This window comes from Etheostoma spectabile, chromosome 8 (genome assembly GCF_008692095.1).
Source record: "Etheostoma spectabile isolate EspeVRDwgs_2016 chromosome 8, UIUC_Espe_1.0, whole genome shotgun sequence".
Classification (NCBI taxonomy): Eukaryota; Metazoa; Chordata; class Actinopteri; order Perciformes; family Percidae; genus Etheostoma; species Etheostoma spectabile.
Window position 1 is genome coordinate 4147608 of NC_045740.1, and position 23386 is coordinate 4170993.

The following is a 23386-nucleotide window of genomic DNA, read 5'->3' on the forward strand; positions in this document are numbered from 1 at the left end:
GTGTGTGTGTGTGTGTGTGTGTGTGTGTGTGTGTATGTAAGGGATGGAGTGAGCTCATGAGCAGCCACAGTACATTTGCATGCAGGCATGGTTGTAAACATGTATTCCTTGATAAGAACACATTTTCTTAACAGCTGATGAATGTTGGGTTCAGGCAGTTGTAAAACAGATTGTAGAAGAAGGAGGCGAGGGAGGGCATTTATCTCAAAGGAGGCCTACCACTGAACGACAGCTCCTCAATTAGTTCTACATGCTGATCAGGGATTACCAAGACAGTGGCTTATACCACAGTTTCAATTACATGTTTCTCATTTGCAATTGGAGGCTGACACCTAGGTGTCATGTGTTGACCTGAAACGTCCAATAAACAACCACCAGGAAGTGTGAAAAGTTAATTTTTTGGAAAATGAGTCTGTTGATATTCTGTATTTTTCTTGACAACAAATCATCAATGAAGTGATCCTGTTAAATCGTTGTGTGACATATTACCATGAACATGGGCACTCTTAATCCTGCATACACCATCATGTTGCTGTAAATATTTAGAGCACCAAAAACGCAGCTGAAAATAATCCCCAATAAATGCACAATGTACCCATTTTACTATTGTATGCTAAAATGTACATTGCTGAGCTGTTTAAGAAACTATTCAGTCTTTGATGGAAATTAAACCGTAGATGTAGAACTCTTTTTTAACATCCTCAGTAGGAACCAGTGGGCTTGTGTCTCCAAAGGTATCGAGAGACAGACTAACGCCATATCTTGATTTTGTGGAATTTGTTGACAATGAGAAAAACAGAATCTCAACAACCTTAATCTTTAAACCTCACTGACAACCGATGTGCTCTGTATCCATGCATTGTTCAAGCACATACAACTTTACATTACAGTCTAGTATAGATCCTAAAGGTTTCAGAGATTCCAAATAATGCCAGGTTGACAATATTCCTTTTGATGGCGCATAGTGTCCACGGAGTACAGAATATACTGTGAATGAGATAGTATCAGATCATATAGAATGAGACAAGCTGTAAACCTTACAGTCTGAAGTTTTAACACAACACTGACATATTATGTTGCAATGCAAAAAGTTGCCAGCTTACACATCCAGATCCAAAATCAAAGTCCAATTATGACTTTCCTGTTAGCTCTATTTTGGTCTCCACTAACTCCAGATGGAAATATCTGGCTCTTTAGCTGCTCCACTATGTTCTCCAGCTAGTCACTGACTGTGTCTGCTGTTTGGTGCTGGGCAGGTAGCGTATAGTGGATTAACATCCGAGCTTCTGTTTTTCTTTTTGTTTGTTTTTTACTGAAAACAGCTGCCTGCTGCTAATGGGGATGGGGTTGATGACAGCAGTGACCCAAAACAGTAAAGTTGAAACAAAAACTGAACTGAAAAGACGATTAAATGCTTTTCAGTGATAAGTTGGTTGGTAATTCTTTGAGGGTTGGACTTTCACATTGCACATGATGCTGATATGGAAATATTGATTAGACAAATGGTCATGGAGGACATAGAAAAAGTAAAAAATAAGCATTTAGAAACGTAGTTTTATGTGTCCTAATGTTTTCTATTTTGTTTTTAACTGTCTATTCATGTGTTTTATCGGTTTTTAATGCTTATGATTTTTAACTGTTTGTACTTGTGTGTTATCTGTTTAACTGATTTTGTGTAAAGCACTTTGAATTGCCCTGTTGCTGAAATGTGCTACACAAATAAAGCTGCCTTGCCTTGCCTTGCCTAGTTTTCTGACAGTAATGGTTGGATGTTTGACTCCCTGGGTGAAAGATAAGATAAGGAAGAGAGAGAGAAAACTAAGAAAAGCAAGAGTGATTTGCTCTACTATGACTGAGCTCCTCTTTTGTACTATGCTCTGTCCTGTTACAGTCCAGTGGAGCTTCACAGCAGAGAGAGAGAGAGAGAGAAAGACAGACAGGGTGAGAGAAAAAGTGTGTGTATGCAAGCAGAGTGGGAAGAGTGGGACCAGCGCCAGATTACCCCACCCTTACTGCTGCTGCCTGCAGAGTGAGGAGTGCAGCATTTCCTGAGGGCAATACAGAGGACAAGGAAGCAGAAGAGGCTTACTTCTGTTAAGGTCACCAAACAGAAAAAACAGAGCCGGGCTGCAAACAACAGAGAGCCTGCGGCGGACAGAGAAACTGAGAGAAAGAGACAGGGAGACACAGATGAACAGATAGAGAGAGAGACAGATGAGCTGCAGCATTCAGCGTGATGCCTCTGCTGTGCTATGAGCTCCACAAATATTCAGCTTCACGCCATCACAGGACAGAAGTGGGCATTCATTATTTTCAAAGCCCAAAAATTGCGCCCACTTCTTTGTTTTATCGCTTGACAGTTCTATGATTGGATGTGTTTGTTTGTTTGTTTGTTTGCTGTTTTAAGGTTACTGCATGTATTTAACACTGTATATAATATAATTGTAAATCATTTAATAAATCCCACTTTTAGAAACAAGATGTTTGAGAATATGCTTGAAAAGGTTATATTTTAAGTAGATAGATTACAAAACTGATTACTTAACTGAGCATTTAAAACCTACTCTGAAACAACTATTGTGATACTCAATTTATATTTTAATTCATTTTAAAGCAAAAAATAACAAACATTCCCTTGTAGAAGCTTCTCAAATGTGACGATTCACAGCATTTATCTGTCTTATGTTATAGTACACTGAATGACCAAACAAGCAGTTTGAAGACCTCACCTTGGGCTTTGGGTATCGTGATGGGCATGTATCACTATTTTTGCAGATCAGTGATGAAATTAATTTAAGTTGCAGCCGTGATAACTTTAAATCCCACACTTAGCAAATGCACAACCCCTCAGAGTCACGCTGTGATGGATTTAAGCATGTGAAAGAAGCAGAGAATGAAAGGGAGCTCTTAAGGCCCCTGAGGTGTGTAACAACTCGCAGGTAATGACAAAGGTAAGTGGGCTTCCCCTGGGACAGGAGGATTAGTGTGTAACCATTACTTCAGCCCCGTGAATCACTGCTAATGGCTTCAGTCAGAGGGTATTGTAATACAATGGTAGGACACGTTTAGATTGAGACCTAGAACTCTTGAACACTGCAGCATTTTTCTGCAGATGATTTGATTTATGTAGGTTTTTGTGCAGGTCTGTAGTGCAGATATACACACCCATCCCGAGCCGAAATGAGAATACACCAGTAGATCCTTAAAAATTTATTTAAGTTAATGTAAGATGAAATCATAAGTGATTTAAGAAAAAAATCAAAAACAAATAATCCTTGCATAGATCACAGACCATGCCTTTGTCATCATCTGACAAACTGAACACATTGTAGCATAACCCTTGGTAAACACAACATGACAATGACGGCTAGATTAGATAACACAATCAGAGTTTGGTTTGCTTGAGGATGAAAAGAAGAGCAGAATAATTCATCAGTTCTTTTTGCGCTTTGCTCCAATGCTTCCCTACAAGCGATTAAGTGTGCATTCTTGACAGGAAAGACAAACTCATAGCCACTTCTAACACAAACAAGACCTTCTCATCAATAATCACCTTTGGCGAGTGAGGTACACAACATCCCATCATTTGATCCTGTTAAGTGCCTCCTCAGCAGGCAGAAAGAAGTCCAACATCAACACCTTTAGCAAACAAGAATGCCTTAAAACCAATGTAGTGCAGATGAGGCTGCGTGGTACAGGCCCTGTTTAGACATGATGGGCACGTTTCCACAACACAGTATCACTACAGTCTAGACAGAGGTAACAATGGGAAAAATGTCACTTGGAAAAGCGTTTCTGTCCTAGAATAGAGATAAAGTTTGAGAAAATAGCCCTTAATGCCTGACCTCACATTCAGAGCCTAGCGAGCACAACCTGAAAATTACAAACACGCTGAGCACGGCTCGCATACCCAACGCTGTCTTAGTGGTGAGATCAGCGCTAAGGTGCTTTTAAGAAATCCAGCGGAGGACACGTTTCACAACAACTTCTGAACAGGGCCTTACAGGAAGCCTTGGTGCAGATGAAAGCAAGGGTTTCTTATTTTTAAATGATGCAACTATGTAGTATAGTTGATCCACAGTTTGAAAGGCAAAACTCATGCAGTCTTCCATTGACCATGCAGTTTTATGTGATTAGTAGGTTTCTGTAGAGATACATTGTAGCATTGTAGATTGGAAGAATGTGAACATGGTGTTTGAATAAATCTTGTTGTTATTTTTTAACTTAAAACCAAAAAGACAAACCACACTGTTATTTTCTTTATAATAGTACACTTCTTGTCCATATCAATTCGTTTATAGCAATTAATCATAATACAGTAGTTTTCTTATCTTGGCTTTCCAGAGGAACATATTGTCTTTGATATTTCAGTATATGGCATGTTCTACCCAAATCAGTCATGTAACAGTGTACCAAAAAAAGGAAAATAAAAACACATTATTAAAAAGAAATTCATACGTAATTGCAGTATATAGTGGTTACGTTTTCTCTATCTTATTGTAGCTAAATTGCATTTTGTTCTCATGACATTTCACGTTTTTTTCGTATAGTTTAATTATGTTAATGACATCAATTTTTTTTAGATCTTCTCACTTGTTTGTTTGCAGAAGCATTAACATCTAACAATAAGCTAAACAAATTAATATGTAAAACAATTTAGGCACTATCTCTGACTTTCTCACACAGCTGATCAGTTCAGTGAACTGAGGATATAGCCATAGATCCTCTCTAAGTGCATTATGGGCTGTTCCTTTGGGACTGTGTTATAGGTTTGACTGAACCCTTCAGCATGCTTTGATCCTGACTGCAAAACAACTCCAGTCTGACCTGGGTGGTAAATAGGGACTGCCACGATTACAAAGCCTATATTTGGACTTTTCACAGGTTTCTTTCAATAAATTGTCAGCTTCTACATTTGACTCTGCTGACCTTACAAAATCACAGAACAGAGGGTAAGGAGTTGGTACATAAACAGCCCTGTTGTGAGTTATCTGTCAAGTGATCGCAGTTTCTCTTACATTCAAAATAGATTTATTTTCCTATTTTTTACAAAAAGCATTTAAGAAACAGGTTATCTGTCTTTCTATTGCTGTTAAGAATGCATGTTTCTGTTGGGTAATTGAATGCATAGCACCATCCAAACATGCCCTCGCAGCACTGCTAATGTGAAGAGTATCATTTGTATTGTCCTGCAGGACATGTTACACACACCACTACTTTCAAGCATCAGTCGTACAAGAAACTCATTAACAAAGCGAACAATTTCCTGATAGCTGCATTAATGAGAATTTCCTTGTATCTATATATAGCGTTATAATATATAGTATTGGGTATTGTTGATGTCCTTCTGTATGAGAAACCATTAATTGAAGATCCCTGACACAAATGTGTATCTTTTTTGGTCTCATGAGAAGTTACTGACATCTAGCAAGGCTCTTGAAATTTTACCTCGCCTGAGGCAGACACTCAGTGGTACAGTACAAAGATCATCCAAATAAAATGACAGATAGTGCCCTAAACTAACCAACCAGCCACCAATAACAAAACAATAACAAGAATTAGAGAATGAAAAAAGTCTTGTCCAAAATAACATGTGATGGGAACAAGACAACAATGGTACTCCTGTACTAGCACCACAAAGGATAGCCATTGCACCGACAGAAACAATTATATGACATTCAAGTAGCACTGCAGTGTAGCTTCTTTTTTAGAGGACCTTGTCAGGAGAGTGCTAAATTAAAAAAACAAACAGAGTACCGTACATTACAAAATCTTACTATTATTTGGGTAATTTCATCTCAATACTGAGTGTATAGCTGTACAGCAGCTGGGGAGTTTCAAGTAGTCATTACAATTTGTCCAATCTGCAGTTAGTCTGTCTGGAACAATATGCCAAGAAACATTACGGTGTTTGGGGTTTTTTGCTCCCATCATCTCTTTCCAGGCAGCAAACATATGTAAACAAATCTCACTATTAAAAAAATGTTTCAAGCAACAGAACAAAATGATTGTGCAAAAAAACAGGCTGCACTTTGCTGTGCATCATAATGCCCAAAGATAGCAGGATTTAAAAACTATAACAACGTTTATACCGTCTTATACACGCGTGTGTTGAAACACATTCAAGCAGCACAAAAGTAACTTTAGATACCATTGTTTCAAAGAAACCAACATATAAAACAGTCAATCTCATCCTGTTAGGAGAGTCAAGCAATCTCTACAAATGAATATTCTGATTGTGCGTAGCTTTAAACGAATGAAAGGAGCGGGGTTAGTGGTATACTATTTGTCCTAAGTGCTTGTGTAAAGGCTATACTTTGGGATTCTCACATTCAATGTTGCATGACTGCAGTTTACACTTAAGGTTCCATTTTGCATTATGGTATAGGAAGCCCTGCATTGAAGCTTGCAGCTCTGCAGCAAGTTTGCAATGACCTCACTGAGGTAGAGACCCTGAAAAGATGCACGGTGCACAAACAAAAACAATAGATATAAATACAATATGTTTAAAACCTATGAATATTCCCTTTTGAATTGGATTGGTAAACATGCAGAGTACAATACATTGCTGCTTAAGGGCATAATTAAGTGCATGACAGCATGAAAACTGGGTTGTGCATATCAGCCATGGATCATCTTTTGTTAGTTTTTTGACCACAATCACCTGCTGTTTTTACCTTGTTCATCTGGCATCATTAACATTCTGACCAACAGTTTATCAACACTGGAACACAAGGTAAACCATCTCTGCTCAACCTCACAAATCCCACTGTGCACATAGGCACTTTCACTGGTCCTGTTGGTGAAAGGGATAAAGGCACTAGCAACTAATGTCTGGATAATTCTCTGTAATATGAAGTGAAATTTGGTATTGATCCTTTTTTTACTGGATTCCAAACCAATATGTACTCAAATGTGACGTGGAAATGGAAGCATGACTAATGATATGTTAACTTTTATTGTTAAAACAAGGTCCATGCACTGCACTATTGATGTAATACTGTAATTGGTGCTTATAATAATTATATGCATTTTTGATAATATTTATTTGGTATCTTTGACTATTTTTAAATTAGAAACTCTGCATCCTCAAGGTGGGTTTTGATATATTTGCGAATCGCAATTCGGAAACATCCAGAATTTTATTTCTTTAGCTTCCCTGGCAATAGGGCACTGCAGAGTGCCTGAATTGCAACAAGCTGAATACTCATGTCATGCATTAAATATACCAGGGTACAAAAGTACCTTAGTTGATAGACCATAATGCAGGTAACTTTTTTCATGCTAAGATCTCATTTATGTACTGTTCCCTTAAGATTTAACATTCAATTTCTATACTTCTAAATTATTGGCATTTCAAATTAAAAACTCATCCAGTGCACTTGTATGAAAACAGATGAGAAGGAGGGGATGGAGCCAGGTATTCGAAAGAACATCCTTTCCATTATGTGAGATATGTCTCGTGCATGCTGATATCAAAATGGAAAGTCTCTAATCATGCTCGTGTGAAGCTCACTTTAACATTGTGCTGTGTTGCATCTAAAGGGTATGGCATTGAATCACTTGGTGATATCATAATTACAGCATCTGCTGGAAAACAGCAGCATTGCGGATGTCTGTGAAGCGAGTAGATCACCATCTGTTTACATCCAAACAAGAGAGATCAGTCTTCTTCCCATAAGGTGCTTTGCTGAATAGTAGATCTCCTTTGTAGGGAGAGAAGAGAGAGGGGCGATGAGGAGGGAGCAGGGGTCACCTAACTTCTTGGTGCTTACCACTTGGCTGCAGGTGCTTGCATGTCTCTGCAGACTTTTCTGGTGCATTGTGCAACTTGCTGAAATGTTATTTGTACTCCATGCATAAGATTTTAAAATCACACCGTCATCTGAAAGGACAGTGTGCGCGCTGCATCCTCCAGGGAGCTGTGTATATGCGTAATAGTTGACGTTTACTTTTTGATGTACCTATATATATATGTAGGATCAGAAGAATTAATTATTCTATCTACCTGTCATATTCTCTAAGAGCTTTGATTTTTCTGTTTCCTTTCTATATAGCTGAGCATATTTGTAGGCCTAATGCCATACAGCGCTTTGGGGAGTTTAATAAAGCATTCCTAACTGATGGTCTACTTCACATATGATAGTCCCATAGAGATCCCAACGTTACTAACTAGTGTCTAAACATCTGTAAGCAGCTTGCTTTTATTTACACAGTTTTGGTTGGCTATAGTGCAATTGCCAGTTCTGAGGTTTGCCTCCCTAAAGTTGTCAATGCTATTGTTTATGTCTCCATCAATTTCCATGTACTCTGACTTGCTGACGGTGGATGAACTACGGCGGCTGGAGTTGGTTTCAGAGGGGATGTTAGGATTGCTGACGTTGAGCAGCTGGGCCTGCTCTTCTCCCTCGGTCTCCCTGTGGTAGAAGTAATTGAAGTTGGACACAATGACAGGCACTGGGAGGGCAATTGTCAACACTCCAGCGATGGCGCACAGAGATCCTACAATCTTGCCTCCTATACTGATGGGGACCATGTCCCCATAGCCCACAGTTGTCATAGACACAACAGCCCACCAAAATGCATCCGGAATGCTGCCAAAGCAGGATCCTTCCTCCTCTGCCTCAGCAAAGTAGACAGCACTGGAAAACAAGATGACTCCAATGAACAGAAAGAAGATCAGCAATCCGAGCTCTCGCATGCTGGCCTTGAGAGTCTGCCCCAAAATCTGCAGTCCTTTGGAGTGTCGTGACAGCTTGAAGATCCTAAACACCCTGACCAGACGGATCACCCTGAGTATGGCCAGAGATGTTGCCTGCTCCCCCACCCCCTCTTTTTCTGGGTCTTCGGCCAGCTCGGTGCCTAGTGTAATGAAGTAAGGGATGATAGCCACTATGTCGATCATGTTCATCATGTTCTTGAAGAAGGCTGGTTTGCTGGGGCACGCCAGAAAGCGTACAATCAACTCAAAGGAGAACCAGATTATACAGAGTGTCTCAATAAGGAAGAAGGGGTCAGTGAGGATATTTGGCTTATAATAAACAGTAGTGTTCCCAACTGCTATCATTCGACCAATTGTGTCTTGTTTCAGCTGTGGTAAAGTCTCTAAGCAAAATATGACTATTGAAATCAGGATTACCATCACAGACACTATGGCAATCCCTCTTGCAGGGCCTGAGCTTTCCGGGTGCTCGAAGAGAAGCCAAATCTGACGCTGGAACTCCTTCTCAGGTAAAGGACGCTCTTCCTCCCTGATGAAACCCTCGTCCTCACGAAACTTCTCCATCGCATCCACTCCCAGCTCGTAAAACTTGATTTCTTCTGAGAACATATCCAAAGGGACATTCACTGGTCTTCTCAGCCGACCGCCAGACTGATAGTAATAGAGGATGGCATCAAAGCTGGGGCGGTTTCTGTCGAAGAAGTACTCATTTCTCAGAGGGTCAAAGTACTGCATCCGCTTTTTCGGGTTGCCAAGCAACGTCTCTGGAAACTGGGAGAGAGTTTTCAACTGCGTCTCAAACCGAAGACCGGCAATGTTGATGACCACCCTCTCGCAGCATTCATGGTCATTGTGGTCTGGGGGGTAGGTGTCCTGAGGGTGGCCCGGGACAGCCGAGGTATCGTCCATGTTATCTCCTGCTACCACAGTCATTTTGGGAGGAGGTGGAGGGGGATGAGTAGGAGGAGTTTTGTTGGGATCCTGGTTAGTCTGACTGAGCAGGCATTCAGGTTTGGGGCAAATTTTCCACTCATCAGCTTCCCACACCCCTTAAATTGTTGGAGACGTCCCCAGATATGAGAGGGCTGGTTGGCTACTTTGCCTTAGTGCAGCTCTACTGCGGTTCTCGCTGACTTGACCATTGCTGCTCTCCAGTGCATCTGCTGCTGTTGTTACTGCTGCCTCTGTCACTTAGAGAGAGATAGAGCGAGAGAGAGAGAGAAAGAGAGAGAGAGAGAGAGAGAGAGAGAAAGAAAGAAAGAGAGCGAGAGAGAGAGAATAATGGCATCAAACAGGCAAGATATTGCTGCCTCAGCATTTTTTGCAGTTATTTATTTATTTACTTCTTTCAACCTGTAATTAGTGCCGTAAACCAGTAGGCTAGTAAAGCAAAAAAAAAAATTGAAAAATAAACACTACCCAAATGAGGAATTTGTATGACATTTCTATAATATGGACATTTATAAACTTTCAGATTTTCTTCAACTACACTGTATTTTCTACATTCTTATATAGGTGATTCTATGTGTATTTGTTTGTCCTGTTTTTCGGATACACTCGTACGATATTTCTGTACGGATGTTTTCTTAAGTTTAACACGTAAATGCTGTGGCTCTATGTAACAAACGATGTATGCTACGCTTCTCCAAGCATCCTGAATAACATCTTCTCGCATAACATCTGATAATCATATCACACCAACTGATGTTTTTACATGCTTACATCAGGCCTACTGCAGGGCAAAAAATGCATCTGCAAGATGGAAAAACAATACAGTAGTTATCTTTGCATCAACAGCAGCTGTTGAAAAGAAAATTATCTAACCGATATCCTTATTGTATAAGTCAGCAGTTTCGAGGCTCACCGTGGGCTGATCTTGAAAGGTCTTGAATGCTCTTATCCTCGAGTAAAATCATCCAACGGCAGGGCAGCAGTGGGCGTCATGTGGCAACTTTACATTGCACCTACCAAAAATAAAGCCTAGAGCCTTACTGTGCGCATCGCCATCCTAACTGTGTCCGCCACAAAGTGCCTTAAGATGTCTTTAGACGATAACGCAAGATTAGATGAGACAAAATGAAAATCAGGTGAGTCTAACAAGGATAGCCAAAGATGAAACATGAGCGAAAAGAGAGAAAGGCAAAGCTGCAGCGTCGGTAGTTGCTTGCGCGGCGGCACGGTGGTGTGGACAGCTTACAGCCTATACCGCAGGAAAAAAAAATCTTGCGCTGCAATTCAGGGGGGCGATACATTAAGGGGCAATAAGCGAGCCCGTGGCATTTCCAGACAACACTACATCAGCAGAAATCTGCTGCTTTTTGCGACAGGATGACGGGCAGAATGTGTTTCAGCGCGGCTCGGAGAGCAGAATAAAAGAAACCAAAACGGATAGTTGAGAGAGTCAAGTGCAGCAGCAAGGTCCAGATGTTTTATCCACAATGTTAAGCAAGTTTTGCTGTGCATTTTACATGCAAGTGCAGGGGAGGTGAGGAAAAGAGAGGAGGGGAGAGGAGAGAGGAGGAAAGGCAGCAGGAGAATGAGGAGGAGGAGGAGTTGGAGGGGTTTCGACGCAATGCAGACCGGCTCCACTAAAGCACGTCGCCAGAAGTTCTCCACTCACCACAAAAACAAGAGCGCTTGTGTGCCAGCACTGGCGCAATCAGACTGCAAAGGACAGCATGTAACAAAACCTCTAATCTACATTGGGTAACATCTGAGATGTTTAATAATTTATAAAACTAGCCTATCAATCCATCAAATGGTGAGAGATTAAATCCTCTTCTCATTCCATCACTCCAGGATTTAAGGATTCCACTGGCGTTAGTTAGACCTGTCAATATCTGAGTTTATGTGAGACCAAAATGATTTTACTAGTGAGCAATAAGATCGTCAACAATGTGTTTGCAGATCTCTATGAAACATCCCATCAGGGGTTCTTGTATCCAGGATGCATTTCAATGTCTGATACTTTATGATACTGACTAAGTTATAACACTCCTTGCTACAAATGTTTCCAGAAGGCACAACAGATCTGAGACAAATGCAGGAATGTTTGCTATGCAGAGGACAGAGTATTAGTTTCAGCACCATGGACAGCGCATATGATTGACACGCCTCACATAAATCTACAATTTCCAAATCAAACAGCAGCATGTATCAAAGTCCTCACGATACAGTATCGTAAATAATAATACATATGTATCCATTGCTGAGGGCCTGCATGTGGCTGTGTGGTTTTCCGGGGCCTTGAAACAAATTGAGGGGCAGAGCTGACTGTCTTCTGACTTTCTACAACCACAACAAAACAAAATCCTGTCATCAAACGTATGTTTAACTTGTTAAAATGTGCCTCCAGACAAATAAATCCCCATATGTATCCCTATGACATTGGTTAATTGGTTTTGTAGCAGACCAACACGATGTCTGGTTCTGCGTCTTTTTTAACCATTCAGCACCAAAAGTGATGAAGTGTCTTGAATTAATTAATGGACATGGATTTGTACTTTTCTTTACACCAGTGACTTGCTGTTTGCCTTTTGTGAGTCTGATCCGTACAATGAGAGTGACAAATAACGAGTGGTAGTATATTTTCTGAGTCAAAATTTATTTATAAAAATGATTAAGTTAAGTTCACATACATGTTTAAATTAAAAAAATAAATATTTCATTACATTTAAAATTCACATTGCATTCGTGCCATGCAGACATTGCACTGTAATGACTGGGGCTATGGCATTGTGTACAGGAGCTGCAATGCAATCCGAATGTTTGTGACAGCAGAGAGGCCAGTTGCGACTCCAACTTTACATTAAAAGCTGCATAAGAAAAGGGACAATTCAGAATTACAAAACGCAGGTTTTTTTACACAAATAAAGCGTGGTCATTAATAAAGCCTGCACAAAAGAATGTTGTTTTTTCTAATGATGATACACACAATGTCCATTAAGGCAGACTGAACATTTTCAAAGCGTTTTCTCCACGAGGTCTCTGTAGGCTACAACACTAGCGATGCACGAATATAGCCATGAGAAAATGTCCCAATACTTTGGAGAAGAAGAGAATCCCATGCTTGTATTTTGCTGCGACTGTGAAGGAGTGACACGCTTCCTATAATCGTCTGCCTCCTGCAAGTAAGCAAAAAACAAAACCCACTATGTTAAAAATGAGAGAAGCAGCCATCACAAGCATCCATACAGAGTCAAAGAGCATGATCTATGGGGCTTGTGCCTACATCAATCGGGCCAGCTGCAACAATGCAAAGATACTTAAACTCATATAGAGCCTGAGCAGTGTTGTCTGCAGGGATATTTATCATCCACAACGTGGCGCTCAGAGCTCACTTGTTGTGATCACATTCATATTACAAACTCCAAAGAAAAATGAAGTCGGTAATGATTTTTATCTCTCATTGTAAGATTTGTTAGCTTCTCCATGCAGAGCTGGTGCTTCACGAACTCTCCTCTACTTTATTTAAAGTCCAGGTACTTTGAGAAGGGGCTACGTGATTTTCGAACAGTCTAAAGACATACTGTAGTTTGGTTCGTGCGTAAACACCACTTAGAAGTTTTAATATATATATATATATAAATACTCAAATGAGGAATTAAAAATAAGAAAACCTCAAAATTTAGTTTTCTTTGGTTATTTCAATTGCCCTTCATAGATTGAGAAGTCATCGTATGGCTCAATTACTGCTGATGGCATTTCAATGTGTACCCCAGGGGTTCCCAAATACGTTCATGTGAGGGCCCACCCCCTTCAAATACATTGCGATCTAGTGGGTTAAAGTAGCCTACAGTGAATTTAAGACAATCCTCATCTTCGAGCATGAATCTCTGAGGCTCCATGTTTGGGAACCACAGCTTGCGTATAACAACTGCAGCATCCGACATGGAGCCCATATTTTAAGTCCACTGGAAGACAACTCACCAGAAATAAAACCTTCTTGCAACGTTTATACGTCTGACAGTCTCCCTGTGTATGTCTCCACTGGGGTTACGTTTGGATATGTCAAAGTTTCCAAGTCGTCGCTTTCCTGAAAGGAATCTGTTTTGGAAAGCGACAGGTTACTTTTGTTTGAATCAGATTCACCTAAGGAGGGCTGCTGCTGCCCGCATGTCACATGTACGTACTGAACATTTTCCTCATCCTCGTTCTCTCTGTGGTAGAAATAATTGAAATTTGACACTATAACAGGGACAGGTAAAGCTATGGTTAGCACTCCGGCGATGGCGCACAAAGATCCAACAAATTTCCCCCCAATGGTGGATGGGCACATGTCTCCATATCCAACTGTGGTCATTGTCACCACAGCCCACCAAAATGCATCAGGTATGCTTGAAAATCCAGATTCGGGGTCTTCTGCTTCTGCAAAATAAACAGAACTGGAGAATAAAACGACTCCAATAATCAGGAAAAATATGAGCAGTCCCAGCTCCCTGAGGCTTGCGTGAAGCGTTTGGCCGAGAATCTGGAGACCTTTGGAGTGTCTGGAAAGTTTAAAAATCCTGAAAACACGGACCAGACGGATGACCCTCAGGATGGCCAATGACGCAGCCTGCTGACTGCTGCCCTGATGCTCTGCCAGATCAAGGCCCAGGGTGATAAAATAAGGAGCTATGGCCACAACATCAATCAGGTTCATTATGTTTTTAAAAAAAACTGCTTTACTGGGACAGGAGAGAAACCTCATGGTGAATTCAAAGGAGAACCACACGATGCAAAGTGTCTCCACCATGAAAAATGGATCTGTAAACGGACTGGGCGCTTTGCCGTGAGCACTTCCATTGGCGTGATTGTCGGGCACTGCGGGGACTTCTCTAAACTCGGGTAAAGTCTCTAAGCAAAATATAATTATGGATATTAAAATAACCATAACTGACACAATGGCATTTATCCGAGCAGGACCTGAACTCTCTGGATACTCAAACAGGAGCCAGAGCTGGCGTAGATACACGTTGTTTGGCAGCGGGCGGTCCTCTTCCCTCGATAAGCCCTCATCTTCTCTGAGAACTTCTATGACCTCTTCATCAAATTCATAAAACTTTAGTTCTTCCAGGAAAATATCCACAGGTACACTTACGGGCCTCCGAAGCCGTCCTCCTGACTGGTAATAATAGAGGACGGCATCAAAGCTCGGCCTGTTCCTGTCAAAGAAGTATTCATTTCTCAGCGGGTCAAAGAAACGCATCCGTTTACGCGGATCTCCCAGTAGCGTGCTCGGGAAGCGGGAGAGGGTCTTTAACTGCGTCTCAAAGCGCAGACCTGAGATGTTGATGACCACCCTCTCGCTGCACTCCTGGTCCGCGGGTTCCAAGTCAGCAGCATCTTGCAACAAAGGAGATACGACCACAGTGTCGTCGTGGTTCTCCTGGGACACCACAGTCATGTTTTACCCCTCCGAGGGTAAATCCGTCACTCACCTCCTGGGTGGCTTCCTCTTGCCCTTTTGCCTTTGCGTCCTCCCAACTCGCTTTCTCATGCAGCCGCCAGAGACAATGTCCCCTTTTTTGCTCCCCAACAGTTTTGTTTGTTGATATCCGAAATTGTTGTGCTGTTGTTGATTTATACAGTCCTTATTGTCAGATTAGTGCCTCTGAACTGTCAACTTTCAATAGTGCAGACAGATCTCCACTTGCATAAGCTATATCGATGGCTATCATATTCACACCATTTTAAACTCCAAAGCCCTCCCCAAGTTGGAAGACCAGATGACACTTGCTGTTGCTGCTGCTGCTGCTGCTGTCCCTCTCATACTCACTCACTTCACTGTAGCAGTAATTTCCAAGCAAAGGGATAGCCTTACAAAATCTTTTCAATTGTAAGAGAATGTCTTTTTAAAATATCCCACGTCAGAGTCATCAGTCTTTTTTTATTCAGCGCAAGGTCAAGTGTGTTTTATAGATCCAGAGTTGACTCAGTAAAAGACGTCTCTCACCCTGCAGGTCCCTCATTCATGAAATCACAGGGCTATTCTAGTCACAAGGGGAACCTCCAGAACCCAGACTGTGTCTGCTTGGGGTCACAGCCCACAGTTTTAGAAACCAGGAATACATACACAAGTAACAAACAGATTCATTGTGTTAGGGGGAGTGAGTTTTTTTTTCTGCAGCTATTAAATGTCTCTTTAAATAAACAAGATGAAGTAACCTTAATGATTTGAAGCATATTCATGTAGACTGTTTAACCAGGGCGCCTCCAGGACCCAGCTAGTGGAAACTGCTGGCTTAACTGACACTTGAGTAGGCCAGAGAGGCTAGCATCTTCAGGAAGCCACAGCAGAAATAACATTCACCGTTCATAGCATTTAAAGTCCCGGGAAACAAGTGACCTGGCCACTGAGATACTGAGGTGTAAAAAAAACCCAGCTTCAAGTAAATCTAATCTTATTTGTTTCTTATCACACCCTGCAAATCCTCTGAAGTCAGCAGAACTGAGTGTATTATTCAAAACAGGTTTAGGGTCTACTTCCTTTCATGTTAGAGTTTAATAATTCTATTACGCTCAAATATTAAAGGATAAAAGGTTTAGAAAATGTGGCCAGGGTGTGCAGAGTGAAGTTACACGTGTACTGCAGCATTGTAGTATTTGTAATATCTATTTATAGCTCAGTTCTTTCCACTTTCATTGCCTTCACAAAGCTGCATCAGCTACGTCAATCACTGAGGTTGTAGATTGGAACGCAATAATAGCCTAAGGGCTCTAATCAGTGTTATTAAAACCAACCTGGATGGTTTGCATTATTCCACTGATGCGGTCAATCTTTCGGCAGGTATAACATGTCACCACAAACATTTATGTCAGAGAGGTTTTTATTTTTGTTCAGGTTAACAAGCATTGGACCCTAGAGGAGCACAGCGTTTTTGGCCTTTCCATTCACTAAAGAAAGGGTTGGATGTCAGTGTCAAATGTCAGGGTCAGGACACGGTGCCGCCTGCTGCTAATGTGTTAGCATATAGCGTTCACCAAATGACTGTCTGGGTCAAGCCCAGATGTCAGGCCTTGACTGTAACCAAGGAAACAAACAATAACAAACCAGCTGAGAAATGGACAGGTGAGTCTTGTATATCGGTCAGACCATAAATAAAATACTCAAAGGATTTACCATTCTGTCAAGATCCACAGTAGCCTCCCTGTGTCACCTTTATTTATAATTGTTCAAAATGCATTGTTAGTACATTTTGTCTGTTTTGCGTCACAAATCTTATTTTAGTGCATTATTCATATTCACTCTTGATTATTTAATAACAGTATTACAGTAAATAACAGTATTAACAGTATACTCCATTCATGTTCCTGGTGGGTCCTCCAGTAGTGCCTTTGATAAAAATCCATACATTTAGATAAGTAGATAGATATGCATGTACAGCAAAAGTATGTACATGCATGCTGGCCTGGGAGACACATGCCATGAAGCCTGCAGAGTGGATGAATGCTGACAGCAAGGAACCTCCAGTCATTATTAATGGCTCAACCTATAAAGGCAGGAGACCCCCCCCCCCCATGGAAACAAGATACTGTAGATCCACTCACACCAATAGAACTGCTTTCTCATCATTCTTCAGAGAAATTAATTTCTCTGAATGGTTGAAAAAAATCTGTGATGTCGACTGATGTTTATATCATCATAGTTTATTACTTGTGACAGTATAATGATAAATACAATAAACAATCTCTAATTGACACCATAGCATGAGAAAAAACACTCTTTGTGACAAAAAAAGATTTGACTCTTGAAGTTTGTGAAATATGTCATTATCATAATTATTTATAACATGACAATTGTTTTAATAATGCATCGTTTTAGCCATTCTCAGATATTCTGAAACGCATAATCTTTCTTAGCATTTTGATTGATTGCACTTCTTCCTGTCTTTATCTAAATATAGACAGAATGAGGTTCCTTCCTAACCCAATACAGACGTGAGGTAATCACAGTAGCATCTTGTATCAGTGACTCCCCTTGGCCTTGCTCCTCTCAAAACCCAGGGCCAAGTATTTACACAGTGTGTGTGTTATGTGTGTGTGTTTCTGTAAGCGTGTATCCAGAGTCACTATTAGTACAATTGGTAAATGAACGTGTGCTATTTTATTTTTTTTATTTCCCCTTTATCAATCCAGGTAAGTCGATTAAGAACAAATTCTCATTTGCGACGACGACCTGTCACGTTCACACAGTTACACCTGAAGCTCCGGTACAACCACAGTCTGATCTGCTGACCACTGAGCAGCTCCGCTGGAGGGGTTGTGGTTGAGGGCCTTGCTCAAGAGCACATCAGTGGTGGTGATGAAGGAGGGTCAAGGGCAGTGTAGTGTTTGTGAGATTGTGTTCTAAATTTAAAAAGGAGTTTTTTGAAGGTCACCAAGCTAGTCAACAGCTTCTTTGGATCATATCATTCTAGTGCCAACTACTCTGCTTGAAATGAAATGGGGGGCATTTGCCCCAGTCTGACTTATGCTCTGTAGGGCTGGTGATGACCTCGTCTCAGACGCTCAAATTAGTCTATAAAGGCAGAGCTATACCTGGTAAATCTCTGATTTAAGCTACTTTTTATTAACTTTATGGATTTACAATTTTAATAAAGGATCACTGATAACTATTCAAAATAATGGGTGTTGCAAATCACTGAGAAAGACTGCGTTATGTCAATATTTAATTTGACACGCTGTTTGAATCAGTGTGATAAAGTGCTTTGATTTGTCAGGAATGCTGGATTAACCAATTTCTCACATGTTATCCTTTAACAATTTCTCAACAGATGTTTTGGAGAATATACTTGTCATGTTTTTGTCCTTTTGTCAAGTTTCTTTGTTTTAGTTGGTTCCATGTTTTCTGTTTGTTTGTAAACTTCCTGTTTTATTTAGTTTTTACTGTTTTGTCACATCCTTGGTCTACCGGTCTTTCTTTGTTTCCCGCCTTTTCTGATTGTTCTGCCCCGCCCTGATGTACTTCACCTGTTGTGTCAGCTGTCTCTTGTTAGTCCTCATAACCTGGTGTATTTAGTCCCTGTTCTGTCTTTGTCTTGTGTGGGATCATTACGTTTCTGTTGCTGGCTGGTGTTGTCAAGGTTGTGCCGTGCCGTGCCGTGCCGTGCCGTGCCGTGCTGTGCCGTGCTGTGCCGTGCTGTGCTGTCTTTGGATTTATTTGTCTTCTATTCCCAGTGATTTTGTTTCCTGTCTGGACAACCTTTTGTGTTAATTTTGGCCTGCTGCTATCAGTACACTATTTGTTGGTTTGTTCTTTGCTTTTGATTTTGTCATCCCCACCCCTGAAAACACAATATGGATACTGTGATATGGTGAAAGGAATATTTACTTTAAAAATAAATTATCAAATTGCAGTCTATGTACTTTTAACCTGAGCTAAATCTGGTTGATAGATTAAAGTTTTTAGATGGTTATGTGCACATAACCATGGTTTCAACATCGTTTCATGATTTGTTTCAGTGTGAAGCAGGTCCCAACTTAATGTTGAAATTTAGTAGCCTAATTGAAATGCTGTTTAAATAATGGTTATAAGTAACCCAGACATCCAAAAAGTATTAACATTTCAACCAAATTCAGCCCAGTTTTAACCTAGATGATGTAGCCAATTTACAGATATTGATACCAACAGTATTTGACAATTTTAAAAAATCCAATAATATCAGCCAATATTTTGTGGAATTTCTATTCTGAAATTGTGTATCACTTATAATCGTGTAGTTCTACAAGACACCTATGTCTTTTGACCTGAAAACTACCATACAGTTGCTGTGATAGATTTGCTCTTTTTAAAGATGTATGTTGTGTTGTCGCTGTATGGGACAATTGCCATGGTGAGACAATAATACAGTGACAATCAATAGATCTTATCTTAAATGTATACTGAAAAGGGAACTTTATATGGATTAGAGCAAACATTTTAGTTTTCATCAGACAGTTTATGTGGCTGGGATGTGAAGAGCATGCCCAGCTGCATTTAATTAACAGTGTGAAAGTTTTTGTCTAATGGAGCCTAAGCTGCGTTTATGCCATCCCCAATACCCACTTTGCAAGTGAGCAGAGCACACAGTCTCCTCACCCTGAGGTGTCTGAACCCAGGGCTTCCACTCTAGAAAGTGGATACTTCAGCCAAGCTTGTTGCCAGTCACTGGGTTTTGATATCCACCAATTTTAGCCTGCTGTCATCTGAAGTTGATGTTCATGTTTTTCTCTAGGTATCGGGGCGCTGCATGATGAAACTGGATACCTTAGATCCGGAGGGCGGGGCTCCTTGGAATTACCTCTGCATGTCCTGCCCCACACCTACTTCGGATTCACATTTCACTGCTTGATCAAGCCTTTCCCTTTTTTAGTAGACAGCGTCTTCCAAACTCCAGACCAAGGGCAACTGCAAAAGGGATCAGTTCACAGGCAAACCCACATGGGTTATTAATCAAGGATGACTTCAAAGGTCTCAAAGTTTAAAATGTTTAATATGATTCTACTTTCAGACTCTACTCTCTTGGCATTTAGTTGCACAACTAGGCTGACTGAATTCCTGTTGACTTCCATCAGTATTAGGGTGTAAGCCCTCTTCATTCTCAATGTGCTGAGCTTCAAACTTTTCACACAATACTTAACAAGACACAGGGATTAATATATCCACCGTATCCCTTCCAGAGCTGAAACACATTGATTATTGATTAGGTGATCTATACAGAAAATATGTCTGCAACAATGTTAACAATCTTATTCATATTAGCCTAATTAAGTAATTTATCAGGCATGTAGAAATTCTACACTCGGATGATCTGCCTTTCTCTGTTTTGCATCATTTTAAAATAAATATATTTGAGTACATACTGGACAAAACAAAACATTTCGAAGACAACCCCCGGGGCTGTGGGAAGTTGGGATGGACACTACTTTCTGACACATATATATTATTAGAGAAAAACAATGCATTGAACAAAAAAATAAAATAAAAAAATTGATGAATAACATAAAATAATCATAAATTGATGCCCTTATCGCTACTCCCTCAGGCTGCTTTGGGTCAGCACTTTGATGACTAGGCCCATGAAACTGATCAGAGCTACTGTATATCCAAAAAAAAACAGTTCCCCAATCTGTGATTATTTGTCAATATTTCACCTACACCACCCTTTAATAACATAATCTCCTACTCCACTAATAATCTCAGCACCAGTAGGGTTTTCCCTGCTGGATGAAAACCTGTCAAGACCAAAGCCACCTGGTGATGTTGGTGACTGTTCCTCAAGCTAAGACCGATTTATTTCTGCTAACATTTTTATGTCTTCACTGTCACACACACTAACTCCTCTTCTACAGATAGATTAAATTGATTTTTTATCCATTACTTTACTTCCTGATTGGTTTTTTTCTTGGCAAGCTGCTGAAGACTCTTCAGCCAAATTAAAAAAACATTCTGCCTGTCCAAATTATTTCATTTGAAGGAAGTGCGGGTTCTCCTTTCTCTGATTATTTTCTTTGCAGGAAGAACCATATTTACACTGGCACTTACAAGGACTTACTTGTACAGAAGCTCAGAGGTTTACTCAGTGTTAACTCTAACATTTTCCTTTTTTGTACCTCACCTGCCATGTCCCTACGTGTCACAGTGTGCTTTACAACGTAAACAGGCTGCTGAACCGTGATATTTTGTCAGGCCGAGGTTGGGGCTGACCATCTGGACTGCAAGTTGTTACCATGTGTCTGATAGCATTTCTTAACCCATACAGTAGCTTCCTAGGAGTACTCTGACTTGCCCACTCATGAATAAATCTTTCAATTTGTCCATTGTGATCTTAAACAAGGCAAATTCAACGCATGGGGTCCAATTCAAAGCTGATTTCCCTAACTGATTTTCCTTAACTTTAGAATAATTTATTCTCAATTACTTCTGCTGCTGGCGACTTATGCATTATTTTTTGTTGTATTCAGTTGTGTTGTATCCAACTTAAAATTTTAACATGAAGGTATGTTTTTGAGCACAGAGGACTTGTGGGTTCCCTCATGCTGCCCCTAGTTAACTGGGTTTGGGATGATGACAGCACATGTTGAGTTGAAATTGTAGGTTATTGTTGCCGTCATAGTTGTTACATATCCATGCATTAACAGTTATCCTACACAAGTTCCCTACATAACAATGCATAACAAATTCCGTACATAACAGTCAAAATACAATAAATAAGAATCCTACATGAATATTGACAATATAGCCTAAATGTGTCTAATTTTGCAACCTGTGTTTCTCTGGAGAAAACGTGATGAGTGTATAAACACAGCACAATACACTAGGCCTACAGATTTTCATTAAGAATTTATACTCATGTTTGTGTCTGTATAGATGCTGTATTTTCAGCTTTCACCAGAGCTGTAATTGAATCCAGCTTAAAGAGCAATCCTCTGCTGTGGAACCTTAGAGACTCCTATAAATAAACAGGCAACACTCAGTCAACACTTGCCTATATGGCACATGGAATGATTAGCTCATGGGCAAGAGCCTTCTGATCTAACAGTGTGTACAGCCACAACTATTTGCTGTCAGCTACGTGCATTGCTTGACTCGAAGAGTGTGTCAAGAATGTGGTCCTTTGGGAATTCACAAAATTTAGTTGGCCTATACTGTACATTGGCCTCGCATACATTTGGTAATGAAGGTTGCAGTATAGGGTCGTTTGTAAAAAAAACAACAACAAAAAAACACTGTATAGAAAAGGCATGTGTAGGTCGATGTTGTGATATGAGACTAAATATCGTCTCAGATTTTGGATATCGTAATATGCCATAAGTGTTGTCTTTTCCTGGTTTTAAAGGCTGCATTATAGTAACGTTTTGTCAGTTTCTGAACTTACCAGACTGTTAACTGTGTAACTGTTCTATCATTTGCCCTTACCCACTTAATCATTATGTTCACATTACTGATGATTATTTATCGAAAATCTCATTACGTAAATATTTTGTGAAAGCACCAATAGTTACCACTACAATATCGTTGCGGTATCAATACCAAGGTATTTGGTCAAAAATATTCTGATCCATAAGCCAAAAAGTATACGAGCATGGACAAAGTTCTGTTCAGTTTCCGTTTCTGTCCTGTGTTGTTTTGCTAGCATATTTGATCAATCAAATCTAGAATTAGGAACAGCAACATCTCACAACAGGGGAACTAGCTCTCCAAGCACGTGTTAGTCAAGGGCAGGGTTTCCCCAAGAGAAGTTGTTTGCTTGGTGGCAAGTATCTTTTTTTGACAAAGTCCCAGCTGGAGCCAGTCACAGACTGGTGGCAGCATTGATGTCGAGCCCAATTGTTTCAGTGACTGTCCTGTACACTGTTTTGTGACTCTATTACTGTCCTGTACACTGTCATGTGACTTCATGACTGTCCTGGACACTGTCCTGTGACTCCTATACATGTATAAAAACAGTATATACACTACAGATCAAAAGTTTAAAGTCACTTAAAAATTTCCATTGCACTCCATTATGGACAGAATAACAGCTGAGATCAGTTGCATTGTTTTTTTTAAGCCAGGGCAGCAGTTCAGATTACATTATGTGCGTGCATAATTGCAAAAGGGTTCTCCAGTGTTTTCTTAGTTAGTTTTTTAAAATGATGTCAGATCAGTAAACAATACGCGCCTTTGGAACATTGGATGAATGGTTGCTGATGATGGGC

General features: G+C 40.3%; 2 protein-coding genes across 2 annotated transcripts; both read right to left on the minus strand.

Annotated features, from left to right (window-relative positions):
- Positions 1–3197: 3197 nt before the first annotated feature.
- kcna1a (potassium voltage-gated channel, shaker-related subfamily, member 1a) lies at positions 3198–11600 on the minus strand. The gene is made up of 3 exons (XM_032523921.1): positions 10587–11600; positions 9729–9912; positions 3198–9691 (listed from the first exon to the last, which is right to left on the minus strand). Exon 3 carries the CDS (start codon positions 9653–9655, stop codon positions 8180–8182), a length of 1476 nt encoding a protein of 491 aa, XP_032379812.1. The 5' UTR covers positions 9656–9691; positions 9729–9912; positions 10587–11600; the 3' UTR covers positions 3198–8179.
- Positions 11601–12307: 707 nt separating this feature from the next.
- LOC116694624 (shaker-related potassium channel tsha2) lies at positions 12308–15680 on the minus strand. Its single transcript, XM_032524403.1, has 2 exons — positions 13652–15680; positions 12308–12846 (listed from the first exon to the last, which is right to left on the minus strand). The coding sequence occupies exon 1, from the start codon at positions 15108–15110 to the stop codon at positions 13677–13679; it is 1434 nt and encodes a 477-aa protein (XP_032380294.1). The 5' UTR covers positions 15111–15680; the 3' UTR covers positions 12308–12846; positions 13652–13676.
- Positions 15681–23386: the final 7706 nt, after the last annotated feature.